The 15,870-nt window shown below is 42.4% G+C and overlaps 1 protein-coding gene across 1 annotated transcript in view; it reads right to left on the bottom strand.

The window, feature by feature from the left end:
• The window catches only part of SHB (SH2 domain containing adaptor protein B), a 93,647-nt gene extending 77,801 nt beyond the window's left edge, over positions 1-15,846 (bottom strand). Inside the window, exons 1-2 of the mRNA XM_074856457.1 lie at positions 15,063-15,846; positions 4,759-4,876 (exon numbers count right to left, since the gene is read on the bottom strand). Coding sequence (XP_074712558.1) covers positions 4,759-4,876; positions 15,063-15,638 — 694 coding nt within the window. The 5' untranslated portion in view covers positions 15,639-15,846. The remainder of the gene's footprint in view (positions 1-4,758; positions 4,877-15,062) is intronic.
• Between the last annotated feature and the right edge of the window lie 24 nt (positions 15,847-15,870).

Genomic DNA, 15,870 nt, shown 5'->3' with positions numbered 1-15,870 from the left:
TCTCCCTGTCTGCCATATTCTTGAGGCAAATGCATGATACTGAGGCCAGAACCCCAAGCAGGGACTGAACTCCCTGGCACAGTACTAGGTAACGCCTAATAAAGCAAAGGAAAAACATGGTGTACTACAAACTTCCAGGGAGGGCACAGACCTGAGGGACCTCTAGGCCTCTAAGAAATAAAGGCACTGATGTACCATATGCTTACCTTTCAAATCATTGTCCTAACTCAAGGGCCTAGCCTGCACCAACTTTTCTTCACTGCCCATTCTACAGCATAGAAAACACAGCTCCTAATCTGAAAAAGAGAAATGTTTTTACCAACACACATCCCTCAATGTAGGCATGCCCCTCAGATGTTTTTTAATGCCCCTCTCACAAAAACGCCCCCCACATTTTTGATAATGTGGTTCCAAATTAGTTTGAGACTTGAACTGACCTTAATTTTACTATTGTTCAAGTAAACTATTGTTCAATTATAGCATGCATCTTGTACTCAAAAAATTGTGAGTTGGAGGTAAGAGACTCCCTTCAAAGACAAGCAGCAAGTTAAGAAGGGCAATAGATGCAGTCTATTATCTCATTCTTCTAGTCAGTATTCAGCTGTATTCCTAAAAGGATACAGTTCTTTGTGCAACAACTTGACTGACAGCATCTCTCCGTTTTAGTGATCCAAGACTGGATTCTCCTCCAAAGGTGAGTTTTAGACGCATTCTATGATCCACCACACAGATGGCTGTGGTACAGACTTGCCTTGATTTGGCATTTGATTGCAAATGTTTCATGCAGTCTGAGGACTTGACTTAATTCCTTCTGAGACGTAGAGACACCTGGAAGGGCTGTGTCAACATTCACAGTTATCGGGAGAAAGTGGAAAGGCACCATCCCTTCCAGCTCACAGGGTATGGCTGGGATAGGGCCTTATGACTTTAAGGGGATTTTAAATGGAAAAAAATACCCACATTTTTCCCCAGCATAGCCATATCCATGAGTTGAGGGCACCTTTCCTCCTCTCGGGTAAAGAATTACCACAGAAAACAAACATACCCCTCTCCAGTATTTGAAGTACAGTGCAGGCTGATGGGACTAAATAGGTGGAACATAACTTCTCTTCCCCTAGCATTCTATGAGAAGAACAGCCCAGATGTATGGGCACTACCACTCTGGCCTGACAGTGTCTCAACCATTCAGTGTTCAAATGCAGCATTCTCAGTCACTGGTCATCTGGGGAACTCTCTCTCAAACATGAAGTACCTCCTACACCTGATCCAAGCAACAACGCTTGGTACAGGCTTGGTAAGGCATCACAGGCCTGTTTCTGTGATGGGCCACATGTTATTGCAGCAGCTATTGCAGCAGCTACAGACTGATGCTAAGGAAAAAATAAGAATTGGAAGGTTGCATAAGAAAGCAGTGAAAACACTAAAAACACACTTGCATAGACAGTCTAGACCTTGTAAGGGAACAATAGGGATTTATACTGCTGTTCCAATAGCGAACAGAGTCCCTTCAGATCTTAGACAGCCCTGATGCAAATCAGCACACGGGGTTGTAGCTTTATGAGGAACCCCAGTCACAGTAATGTTATCTAGCATTATTTCTTCTTTCCTCTTCTCTTTGCCTCCAATCCCTCCTCATCTATTTCTTGCTAGGATATGGTTATTCAGGTAGTATCAGCAATAGCAGTATTTTCTTAGCAGGTTACTTTTTTCTCTCTGGTCCATCTACTTCTCTGGATCCTTAGAAATCAGCATCTTCTTAGCTATCTCTATTTGTTTTCATGCACGCATGCATGCTTGATAGCAGCCAGCACAGGATTTCACTCCATGCATAGTGTAGGATACAGATCTGAGAACTTCCTTCATACATCTGTACTTACACTGGGACATCCAATCCCCAAATAAGTTGGGGACAAGGCAAAGATGCAACACTGTTCCTATGGCTTTGGGTGCACCCCGCTCAAGCTGAGACTCACACTGCACAGCGTACTAGGAACTGGATTCCCAAGGATTTTCTCTGAACCTCTGGCATGGACTTCCTGAAGACAGGACAAACATGAATATCAGCACAAGCCAGCAGATGTGTTAGGCTGCCAGGAGATGACAGCTTCTTATAAACATGCGTTTGTTCTCAAAATGCTCTATCTTAGCTTCACACCAAGCCTTTCTTCAAAAAGCCTTTCCAAACTTCAGCATAAAGGTTGCTTTCTTTCAATCAACATAACCAAAAATCTGGGAAAGCAGTATTTTTTGGGGACACTATCAGCAGAAGAAACTTCAAGCCTGATTAAGCCCAATTCTAAGCACAGACAGCATGGAATCAGATAGACCATTCAACAGTTTATTGAAATCATCAACTTCAAGAAGGATTTTTTTTGTTGTTTTTTAATTAAACATCACCTGAGAACCAACTGCTTCACAAGTACAAGCCCACAGAGCTTTCAGGGAGGAAGAATAAGTTTTGAATTAACATATTAGGTATTTCAGACATCATACATTTCCGTTCAGGTGTAAGCTTAGCTTCTCAAATTGAAGTAAGGGGGTCTTATTTCATATGGACATTTGTTTTTGCCTAATCCTCTACTAATTCAAGAAGCACACAACACACACAAAAACTTTAGGCTCCTATTTCAAACTAGCTCTTACACCTGGTTTCCAAGGGTTAGGGTACATTGGTAAACAAGAAATAACTGACAAAAAGCTGTTTTATTTTCTGTCTCTCCTAAAGTGCATTCTCCTGGGGTATGCTGATTTCCCCTCTCTGGGATTAACCAATGTTAAATACAGTCAGAAGGACTTCACCAGATTAGTTAAAATGAATGGATAGCCATATAATGTTCTTCTGTTCATCAGACAGCACAGCTAACAAATAAACATGACAAAAAAAGCAGTAAACATTTTGAGACCAACCAAACTGCAGTTCAAAGGTCTTCTTTGGAAGTAGTAGACTCATAATAGAACTCACCTGGGAAATATAAACCTGAATCTTTAAAAACTCTCCAAAAAGATGCCTTTGGATTTCCATTTGTCAAGTAAAACACAAAGGCAACATCTGTGCAACAAAAAAACCAACATGACACCACATGCTTAAATATAGTGGAATATAACCTGACGTCACCAAGATTTATGGGAAAACATTCTCTATTTCTACTAGCATTAGGACAAGATGACTGGAAACCAAATAGTCAGATCTCAAAACACGATACATCTTCAGGGAGATACTAAGCATCTTTTACTGGCTCAATCAAATGCATATTCAGAACACTTGCTATATCATTACACTCAGTTAAACACCAGTTTCAAAAGCACCTTTAGCATGAGAGCTCCTTATGTTTGCCTTATAACATACAGAGCAGATATAACAGCTTCTCAACTGCACCAAACACCAGTTTGACAAAAGGGTGTCTTGCAATTTCAAGGGTACACAAATTTACTGTCCCTTATTTTAGCTAAGCCATCCAGTACTGTCCACTTTCCCATCCACCATCCCATTTATTATGGTTAATCTGGATAAGGAGATAGAATAAACTCCTGTCCTAAACACAGGAAGAAAGAAATCAAAGCACTGTAAACTTCAGAGTTAAAATTACAAACGCTCATCACTGGTGTATGAAGAGGAAGAACTTATTTGGACTAATTTGTTTTTCTGAAAAATTATTCAACTAGAATGAATAGATTTACACCAATGAGAAATAAACTCTACCAGCCCCTCTATAAGATACTGAAAACTTCCAAACAATATAGTCTACATGTCATTTCCTGTATCTCTCCTCAGAAATGCTATTTAAGAAAAGTAAAATAGGAACACTTGCATGAAAAAAGGATCTTTGCATCCAACAGCCTCATCTTCCCCCACTGATTAATCTTTCCTGAGGGCTCAAAACAGGAGCTGCCAATAGAAAAGGAAAGCATACAATCAACTTAACTGGGCACAAGAGTGACTTTTACCTTATAATGAGAAAAAGAGGACCTGCTGTACAAGTTCGAAAAATGCACAACTGATCTGCATAAAGATGTGTGTTGACTGAGTTAAATCATCATAAATTAAAATACAGCCCCATCCCCAGAAAAGTTGATGGACTGCACAGGCAATAAGTAGGAAATGGATGCAGGTAAGATGAGGAAAATACATGGACAGTACAGTCACATAACGCCAGGACAAGGGGTTCAAACAGTCAAAAATTCCTACAACAATACCACAGTTAACCACCTTCCTACACAACAAAAAAGGAAGGACATTATCAAGAATAGCAGTCAAAGGCTTACAGGCATCCTAAAGTGTCTCATTTTCACATTGGTACAAAAAAAAAAAATCATAAGAGGGAGGGAGGGAGGGAGCTTTTCAGTCCTCCTCCACAGAGAAAAGACCAAGAAGTCTGAACCTGTAAGCAAATTGATCAACTGTTTTTAAGGCAACTAACACAATGTCATGCTTTGGCTATCCCTACTACATACACAGATGACAGCCTTGACATTGCCAAGCTGAGCAATACACACATTCCAACTCTCATTCTCATTTTCATCTTTCCATATGACAGTACAAACCATCTACACTCAATAGTGAGGTCCAAAGCAGTAATTTTAAATATCAAGACATGTGCAGTCACATGAAAAGCCTCCACAGCACTTACTGTTGACTAACTAAGCACCTTCAGAAACATGGTTTTGCATGACAAAGGACAATTCTGTTTTATAACAGCTGTAATATCCATGTGAACTGCCATGCAATTAAAGCTCACATGTGCAATTGTCTTTTCTTACCAGTCATTATTCTCTGGGCTTCATACGGTTCCATATAGCCAGTGTTCTCCCCTTTTCCCATTCTGTTCAACTCGCTTTTGGCATCAAACGGATCTGAGTAGTCATCAGCTATCAATACCTGAAAGACAGGAAAGTAACTGTTATTAGAATCTCCGGTCAGATGTGCAAACCAGAAGGCAGTAACACCCTACAAACAAAAAAAAGTTTCAAAAAGCTGCATCCTATGCCATCTTAAAAGTACAGTCTATGTTCAGAAGACAAATACACAATTGCCACAAATCAGTTAATAAATGCTGCTGAAATATAAGTGTGAAATAGAAGTTGTCCTGATTTAGCCAGGATAGGGTTAAGTTTCCCCAGCAGTGGGGGGGGAGCTCTAGCCAGGTTATTCAGATACCATTCGGTAGTCACATCCTGGCCTCGAAGCCAGACCAGTTGGTTAACACGTGTGTTATGCCATCGCGCTTCTCACTGCTGTATTGGTAGATATTTTGCTCTGTTCATTATTATTATTGTTACTGTTATTGTTATTGTTGTTGTGTTGCTGCTGCTCTGTTGTATTAAACCCTTCCTTATCTCAGCCCCGGGGCTTTGCATTTCACTCTCTTTGTGGGGGAGGGGCAGCGGCCCCGTGGTCTCAGACCCCGGCAGGGACTAAACCACCACAGAAGTTCATGCCAGAAGTCCCACAAAGACAGACTCTATGTCAAAAGGTCTCTGACTAGCACAAGATACGGAATTATTGGGATGGACTAATTAGAAAGATCCAATCAGTCACCACATTCAATCCAGTGCAATTCTTATCACAGAAGTTTGCTAACATTCTGCAAAAAAAGCACACCTGCATTTACTTTACCACCTCCACTTTTTAGGTTTATCAGCTACAACTGAAAATATTGCTAAAAATTTTTCACAGAAATACACAAAGACTATTCTTTTCACTGCATTAATAAGATGCTTTGTAGTTTTAGATGTTAATTGAAAAGGAACAAGACACAAAACAAGCTTCTTGTTTAAACTTAGTTCCTTGAACCCATCTGTGCCATTCCTTCTCTCAAAGGAACATTATATTTACTTATATTTTGTGACAGGACAAAAGGCGGCAAAAAGAAATTATCCATCAGAAGAACAAGCTTCCTCCCTCCATTAGGAGACTAGAAAAACCTGAAGGTTAGAAAATCTCATCCCTTTCTCTACATTACCACGCTCCCCTGGACCCTGCAAAATCATTGTATGCTGTTTAACTCCCATTGGTTATATAGGCTTTTTAATCAGCTGATTAAAGTAACAGGAATCATTCCTCCCTGTTGTTGAAGGGGTAGAGTTAATCTTGATTTCTAGAAGCTGGCAAGGGGACCAGGGTGAAGAAAAATATCCTTATATGAGAATTACTGCAGAGCACAGAGATGTAGGACAGGCAAAAGAGTCTGAAGCAGAGAAAGCAGAGGCAGGCCTCAGCATCAAAATCCCCATAGAATAATACATGTGGGAAAGGACTCCAGGAGATCATCCTGTCCAAACCCTCACTCAAAGCAAGCCTAGAGGGTTCTGCCCTGAAGGCCTGCTCTCTTTAAGAGGGATTTTTTTCAACCAAGACTCTTTCTGTCCCACCAGTTACTTCACATCTTTAAGACCAGCACCAGTAAGACTGAAAGCAGACTGCTATCCAACAGCTTCACTCTTTTCAACAAACAACCAGTACATTGCCAGCTATGAGACTGAAGCTGCATCTGCTTCTGTCTCCCGCTGCCAGCATATCCCACCAGACAGAGCAAAAAACAGGACACACAAGTATTTCCAGATCAAATACCTGCATAAATGCCATGGAGTAAACGAACACTGTATAAGGAAAGACAGAGATCTCCTTTAAGATTAGGGAACAAAAAATCTAACACCCTTCAGAGTCACTACTCAGGCCATACAACAGTGCCACACTGATTTTATACTACTTATTTTGCTCACCAAAAAAAAAAAAAAAAAAAAAAAAAAAAAAAAAGTCAACCAGAAAACCCCCACCACATTCCTCAGCATAAGCTCCCAACCCCTGGACTACAGATCACTCACAAGCACATCCCAAAGAATGGACCTTTTAGAAGATGTATTTATTATCACTGAATACACAGATGTGAATGTCAGAGCAAGACTTAGCTGTCCTACAGTCACAGGTTAACAGCTGGGATACTAAATTATAAATTAACTGTGTTTTCCTCCACTGAAAGTTTAAAGTGACTGGAATTTTCTGTTTGACCAGAAACCACCAGAATGACATGGATAATAGAGGGAGGAAAAAATAATTCTTTCTCTCATTTAGTGTCCAAAATCACCACCCCATTATGCAAAAAACAGTTAAGCTATAAGAAAAAAGTGCCCTCACCCATGTCTGGCAATATATGCCCAAGCAGCAAATCAAGTGACAGCAGCTGCACACACTTAAGACAGACAACAATGTGTATCATGCAGCAGTAATTCCTCCTAGTCACAAGTACAGGTTTATTTCTAAAACTGCTGCAGTTGAAATGCCATCCATTTAGTCTTCTGATGCAAACCTGCCAAGAGCTGCTGGATGGTAGCATGAGCTCTCTGTTACTCTCCTATTACAAATGTTGACAAGTAATACTTGCCAATCCTTAGCATAACTGTACTAAAACATGAAACAGAAAGCAGTCTAACAGTTATGTGATATTTCTTCTTCCTCATTTGCCAGAAATATACTAGGAGGAAAATTAGACATACAAAATGCTGTCAAACAAGATAAAAATCAAGACTGATTTGCTTTAAGCATAACAGTAACATTCAAGAGCTTACTGTACCAAACATGAACAAAAGGACTAAAGCAACTAACTTGCTATTCAGAAGTCTAACAAAGCAAAGGCTGCTTTCTAACAAGGAAGTAAGAAGGTCCATTCCCACATTATTTCATTATTGTATTTATTACATTTTATTATCTGTAAATCTGTACCAGATCAGAGTGAGGCTGGAAATGTATCCACTGCAGTAATGAGGAAAGGTTGAGCAAGCTGGGATTTTTCAGCCTAGAGAAGAGAAAGCTCAGGGGGGATGTTATCAATGTCTATAAATACCTGAAGGGAGCGTACAAAGAGGACAGAGCCAGGCTCTTTTCAGTGGTACACAGTGACAGGACAAGAGGCAACAGGCACAGATTGAAACACAGGAGCTTCCATATGAACATCAGGAAACACTTTTTCAACTGTGCAGGTGACTGAACACTGGCACAGGTTGTCCAGAGAGGTTGTGGAGTCTCCACCCTTGCATATATTCTAAAGCTGTCTGGACATGGTCCTGAGCAACTGGATCCATTTGGCCCTGCTTGCGCAGGGGGGGCTGGACAAGACGATCTCCAGAGATCCCTTCCAACCTCAACCATTTGTGATTCTGTCCTTGCAGTAAAAGCTAAGCCCCTGGTGCCAATTTCAGTCATTACCAAATGTCTTTAGGTAACTATTTCAAAATGTGACTTTAAATACAGATGGGGAGACAAAAGTTAAAGCACCAAGCTCAGACTAAGTCTGCTCCAGATCACATACCAGCCACCTCTCCTGCCACAGGATGCTCAGAATACAGGCTGAAGAGACAGAAAAACACATGTTAATTCTTGCTGTCTAGGAACAGGACAGAGACACAAGATTGAAGTGTCTATGATTACAGATGCCACCAAACAGATTACAGCTGAACAATGCAAGGGAAGACAAACACAGGCACTTTTAGAAAGAAAAATGTATCTCTTCTGAGTTTTTGCCTAGAACTTTTAACGTCACACACAAGATCCTTTATCCCTTACCCTCTCAGTCCAAAAGGAATGAGCACTTTGTGCCATGCAATGAATCCAGAGATTAAACACATGAAGCCTGTGTTCCTAGCAGGAGTGAGAATCTCTTGGGTTTGGGAAGATAGTCCTGCACAGAAACATGCTACAGTATGCAAGACCATCTTGCACGGTCTCCTGTGAAGCAAGAGAGGGTATGTATCGAATGAGTGATGCAACAGAGTTGATCACAGAGGCCAAGTGAACATGGTTCATAAACATTAGATACACAGGTTGCATGGAAAGGGGTGGAAACAGGACAAAGTTCCACCACCCTGCCCAGTTCCCTTATGGGCATTTGGACTGCAGTATTAGCCTTTTTCAGAATAACGCCATGTGGAACATAATCAGTTACAGTCTCCAGTAAATTCAATAAGCCCATCTTAGTTCAGAAGGGGCAAGTCAGTCTTCTCACTTGAATCCAGTAACTGAGATACATTCTTTCAATGGTTTGGGTCTGCTTACTGCAAGGGTATACACATGATACACTCTTCCAGAAAACTACCACTCCCTCCCTCAATCTCCACGTGTCCAACTGCTTCACACTCCTTCCTGATAGCCCTTCTCTGCTTGGATCTCTCTGTGTCCAATAGTCTGAAAATTTGGATGGTTCCCAGAGCTGAAACTGTTCCAAGCTGTGCAATACACTGCAGATAACAGGCATACTTGAATATATGTATGAATATATGCCAGGCATACTTCACACCAGAACTGAACAGCCTAACACATCACTTCAAACAGCCCTAAAATCACTAAGACTCCACAGTCTCAGGTAATAACTGAATAAGTTATTATGAATAAGACTGTGATAGTCCCTTAATCATGAGACTGACATATGTGGAAAAATGCATTTCTGGCTGCATTATAGCAACATGAGACATATGGAAAAAATGCAGCTTGCTGCCTTTATGTGTGGCCTTACCCAAGCCATTCATGCAGGTTCACAAGACCAGTGGCCACCAGTATCTTTTTCTTGAGACCTTTGATTCAAAGGCAGAGCCATATGCCCATAGGAACCACGTGCAGACTGTTTCAGAGTAGAACCAATTGTAAAGAGTGGCAGCTTGACACCTTGCTGCAATGGATTAAACATGGGAATAAGACACAGCGTAACATTTATAGTTTAGGATCTCTATAAACTATATACTTTGATATAAGTAACTCCAACACTGCTTAAACATCTTTGAAGTGTTTTCTCTGTGCACCTCAAAATACCAGCTGCAAGACTATTAAATACACCTGACTTGTTCTCACTTGCAAGATCACATAAAACTTAGACCTTCCATATACAGAAATAAGACAAACATCTTCCCAATGTTTACTAAAATGTTTTAATTATATACATATATTAATAATGTTCCATGGAGCCTAAGCACTTTTATGTAAGTCCTTAAAAGTTCAGATAGTGTTACCATAGTCTATTGCAGTGTCAGAAAAGTACTTGTTTCTTACATAATGGTGGGAAAGCTTTCAAGGCAAACAGCTTTAGCCCTTCTGCTTAGCTAGCAGCCAGAGCTCTGCACCACACAACTCTGAGGTGCATCGTACGGAAACAAAGTGTGGGGTTTTTTTCTTATATGAGCATAGAGTTCATACATAGACATTGTTATCAGGCCTTTCTAAATCAAGTCAGCAAATATGCTGTCCTGAACAACTTCCTACCTGATTGCTGCTGCCACACAACATTTACATGCTTTTGCACTGGATCAGCTCTGCCTGTTCAGAACTGAGCTATTTTCTACAGCATCAGATATGTCCTGTAGAAATGGATCTTGCAACTTGCAGTGTCTTCTGCATTCAATATCCAGAAGTGTTGCACAGCTCTGCCTCCACTGCACAGAGGGAGTGAAAAATGCTGCTCATTGAGAAATAATTATCTTTTACAGGACAAGCATGCTACAATCCCAGCTTTTAAATTCTAAAAACTTCCTGCAATGGAGTATGACACAGCTGCTCTTTGAACAGTGTTCCAGGTTCCTAAGCTGCAAAGGCAGGCAGAGAAGTGTTTAGGTTCAAAAAAGTGTAATAAGTGAGAAAATACACAAAGTATCCTTTCACATAGACGCTTTCCCCTCAGCTGTTACTACTTTCATGAATTTACATGAGGAGAGAGGAGAATTACTCAGTAACACTTCAACTCATTCCTTTAGATACCCAATTCACCAAGTTGTTTGTTCATTGAATGGATGTTAAGCTGTACTGGGTTTGCATGGCAAGGTTTTGGTAGTGGAATTGGCTACAGGGGTGACTTCTGTGAGAAGCTGCCAGAAGCTTTCCCTATGTTCGATAGACCCAATGCCAGGTGGCTCCAAGATGAACCCACTGCTGGCCAAGGCTGAGACAATCAGCAACGGTGGTAGCGCTTCTGTGATAACATATTTACGAACCAGGGAAAAAGACTGTCAAGGGCAACTGCAGCCAAAGACAGGAGTGAGAATATGTGACAGAAACAACTCTGCAGACACTAACGTCAGTGAAGAAGGAGGGGAAGGAAATGCTCCAGGTGCTGGAGCAGAGATTCCCCTGCAGCCTGTGGTGAAGACCATGGTGAGGCAGACTGTGCCCCTGGAGCCCATGGATGTCCATGGTGGAGCAGAGATCCACCTGCAGCCCATGGACGACCCCATGTTGGAACAGGTAGGTGCACCCGAAGAAGGCTATGACCCTGTGGGAAGCCTGCACTAGAGCAGGCTTCTGGCAGGATCTGGGACCCAAAAGAGAGGGGAGCCCATGCTGGAGCAGGTTTGCTGGCAGGAGTTGTGACCCTGTGGGCGATCCATGCTAGAGCAGTCTGTTCCTGAAGGACTTCACCCCATGGAAAGGGCCCACACTGGAGCAGTTCATTAAGAGCTGTAGCCCATGGGAAGGACTCATGTCGGAGAAAGTTCGTGGAGGACCATCTTCCATGAGAGGGACCCCACACTGGAGCATGGGAAGAGTGTGAGGAGTCCTCCACGAGGAGGAAGGAATGGCAGAGACAACATGTGATAAACTGACCACAACACCCATTCCCCATCCCCCTGTGCTGCTGGGAGGAAGGAGGAGAAATTGGGAGTAAAGTAAAGTCGAGGAAGAAGGCAGGGGTGGGGAGAAGGTATTTTAAGATTTGATTTTATTTCTCATTATCCTAGTCTGATATGATTGATAATAAATTAAATTAATGATCTCTCCCTGTTGTTATCTCGACCCACAAGCCTGCTCTCCCCTGTCCAGTCAAGAAGGGGAGAGAGAGAGCGGCTTTAATGGGCACCTGGCATTCAGCCAGTGTGAACACACCACATAAGCCAAGTTTCTTGTTTATTCTTACACATATACAATAGCCGCTAGATTGTTCTGGCACACGTTGTTCCGGCTAGTCTACACTCATTTGTTTGCCACAGGAGAGCTAAGTTGTTAATGTCTCACAGGCCAGCACTAAAGATGGAAGCCAGTAATTTCTTATCCTCCACACTGGAGGAACTAAGCTGCTTCTGCCAGGAATTCTAACAGAGCCTGCTCTCCCTTGTTTGAAGATAAACTTCAATGTTAAAGCCCCAAAACCCACCTGATTGTACTACCTAACTAGAAAAAATCCACCCACCAGTTTGAACTCAAAGACATCTGGCAATGGTGACTCTCCCTTGGACTTCTGCTGTAGAGGTTAGTCACCTCACTATTAAAGATGCATGGCAATTTGGGTTTGTCTGCTTCAACTTTAGTCAGTGCTTCTACCTCTATGCGTCAAAGCTTCCTAAACACCAGACACAATATATCTCCGTGGTTACTTTTACAGCCTATGCCTGGAATCTTGCAAAATATCATCATGTCTGCCATTGCTTTCAATCTCCGTCTCCTTTACTCCCTGAATCAGTTAGTCTATAATTTTTTTCTTGCTCAACTAACAAGTCTGTCGTTCTTCATACTTTGCTCTTTGTCGTTTATAAGCAACCACATCAAACAAGTAACTTCCTGAATTTCCTCTCCATTCTAGTAACTCTTTCATGTTTAATAAACAACTGAGCTCTTCAGCCAACTCTTTACTGATGACCAGTCACAAGTTATAAAATTGCTCATTGAAGTTGTTGAAAACCACACCTCTCACTTCTCAGTTAACACAGAAAGGTAAGCACCACTCTATCCTCATATATGAAAAAGAAAAAAACAGAGGTGCTGGAACAGAACACGTGCATTTAGTGGACACTATTGGATCATGAAATACTAACATACTGCTATGATGACAGAACTATATGGCAACCAGATCTTTTTTCATTGCTAAGGTACTTATCAGCTTAACCTATGCTACTCACAGATTTTTTTCCCCTCAATGTTTTTAACATTTCTACCAACTCTTCTGAATTTCAGACCTCTAGTTTTTTGATACCATTTGATACCTCTACTATATCCAAGAAGGACATTTACTGACTCCTCTACTATATCCTTCTTACAGAAGTGTATTTCCACTTGTTTTATTTGCCACTGAACTAGACACACTCTGTTAATTAAATTTCTCATTTTTTCTCCTCAGTGAATAACAGGTACAGGAAAGAAGCAGTTCTCTGTCTGCCCCCTATGACCACCTGCTTTCCAGGTCTACCTGTCAGGCTTTACATTTCAGGGCTAAGAAATAAGGGAGATTTAATTTCAATTATTGGGAGGAAATAACACAATTGAACAAAAGGCAAGCTATGTAGCTCCTCACAACCAAATTCAGTTGTGGGGGGGTGCAGGCACACTTACCTTGTGTCGTGTAGGGACAATTTTATTTCTTATGTTAAGATTTCCTGCTTGTCACCTATAGTTCTCACTCTCAAAAACAGAAAGAATGTGACTATGACATGAGTGTTCTGCATGATTTTTAAAAAAATTATAGGCTGGTCATTCAAAACAAGTTTTAGAACCTGCAACCAGAGCTTGGGAGCAGCACAGAGATTTATGACCACACAAGGTAGTGGGTTACCTAGCAACAGATGCAGTTTCTGCTTTGAAAATTGCTCTTGTAGGATCTAAAATTGAAAGATAACGGGGGGGGGGGGGGGGGGGGGGGGGGGGAGGGAATAATTATTATGCCCTATTTAAAAAAAAACAAAACAAACCAACCAACCAAACAAAACCAAACCAAAAAACAAACACACCAAACATTTGTGGTTTTAGCACTTTGCCCCAAGCAGTTACTTTCTCTGAAGTATGAAGCAGCTGAAAGCATTTGCCTAAGAGCAGATACATGGTATCAACACAGGGAATGGAAAGACTGAATATACTGAGACTGTAACACAGTGAGACTCTAACTTTAATCAATCACTTCCACAAAAGAAGTTGCTTCCAGTCAGGACCTACACCTAGAATGACAGAAAATGTAATGAATTCTAGACTTTTAATCTTGTATCATCACCATCACAATCTGATTTATTTGGAATTCCACCTGGACAGGATATAATTTATCAAGCTGTCATGGAAATGTGTCACATGTTACATATTTAAACATGTACATACAGATCATTTAAATTGATAACATTCAGCACACACTTAGAACTCCTGTGATACAACAATTACACTGAAGTTGTAAATGCCAATTTATAAAATGGAGAAATATTAATTTCCAATATATGAAAAAAATAAACTGTACTCACAGGACTAGAGGTGGGAGGAATATGTAGTCTGCTTACAAAATAATTAACGTTACTTCCCTCTGTAAATCTTCCCAGCTGTAGCCTGAGTTCCTGAGCCCAGCACTTTCCAGTGTTTTGTCTACAGAATTTTGTTACTATTTGTAGAGAACAATCAGTAAAAGATAGGAGAACATTTGCAACTGAGCCAGTAGCTAAAGAGTTTGTTTCAGGTACCTGCCACTTGGAAACACAGTTATCATGGAAGTTGTGATGCTGTTGTAACACAGGACTTTGAACAACTTTACCTTTGACACTGAACTAGGAGTCAGAGAAGTTACACAGAATACATGACAAATTGTCTCCTTAAAAACAGGCGGTCTGACTCAGGATGACATCAGAATTTTTTTGGTTTTGATTTTTTATGTATGACTGTTCCATACCACATGCTATAGGGCTGAGGCCACAACTTTGGGTCACAAGCACAGGGATCCTCAAGTGACTCTAGGGCTCCCCAAGCACTCCCTCAAAGAATCACAATCTGTTCTGCAGGAGCATGCCAATCCAAGAGCCTTGGTACAGTCATGAGGTTGGCAGCGAACTGTGCCCCAGAGCAGGGCTAGGCACACCTGCAAACTTGTCCCATCAGAAGGGTGGTGAGTTTGAAAACCCAGAGGACAGGGCACCACCACTTCATGTGCCAGCCTTGCACATGCCCTACCTGCCCTGAGATATTTAAAAGGGCCAGGTCACCCAGTGAAGCATGGTGGAGAGAAGTGGCTGCGCCATACACATTCAGACAGAAGTTAATCCCCCCACCAAGAATCTTTCCAGGGGCTGACACAGCCCCAGCCCTGCTACCTAGTCTATGGTGGAGGGAACAGGAGCACAACACTTACTTTATCTTTCACGGCAGAGGGGACAGAGGTTGCCAGCTGCCTGGATTCCTTGTTGAGCTTCTTGCTTGCTCCATCGCTGCCACCAACAGTGTTGATCTTGATAAACCGGTGCTTGGGGAAGATGTACTTCATATCAGGTGGCATCACAGGGCAGCGCTCATTCTGGCTTCGAAAGAGGTGTGGGGAGCTGGCTGTGCAGGTGGCAGGGGCCACAGTGCAACACGACGAGGAGGAGAAAGCCCTGGACGCCGCTTTGCCCAAGTGTTCGGGCATGGAGTAGTCCGGGTGGCACATGGTGCGCAACTTGCACAGGGATGAGCCAGGCCCGCTGTATGGGTCCTCGAAGTCAAGGTCTTTCTGGGCACGGTAGGCACAAAGCAGATCACTTGTGTTGTCACACAGGCAGTGGTGTGGAAAGTCAGGTGAAGTGTGGTGGTGAAGGTGCGGTGGCCCATCAGGGCAGGGCGCGCTACCAGCACCATTGCATTTCTCTCTGTAGTCGGGCCACGGAGGCTGCGGGGGACTCTTGGTCTTGTTACTGCCCAGGCTGAAGTACTTATTCAGCCATTTGGCCATCGTCTCTCCCGGCTGTGGCCTCTCAGCACCACATACTAACCCCGGCACCTCACGCACCTGCCCCGCTCACCGCCACCACCCGCATGGAGAAGCAAGGCAGTAGGGTGGGCCAGACACCCTCCGCCGCGCATACACCACTCTTCCGCTGCCAAAGACGCGTAGGGCCCCGCTCACGCCCCCGACTTCCCGGTGGAATGGAAACGTTCCCGGCCCGAGCCAGGTGCTCGCCGTA

This window comes from Strix uralensis, chromosome Z, assembly GCF_047716275.1.
Source record: "Strix uralensis isolate ZFMK-TIS-50842 chromosome Z, bStrUra1, whole genome shotgun sequence".
NCBI classification, from domain to species: domain Eukaryota; kingdom Metazoa; phylum Chordata; class Aves; order Strigiformes; family Strigidae; genus Strix; species Strix uralensis.
This window is presented reverse-complemented; position numbering and strand designations above follow the sequence as displayed.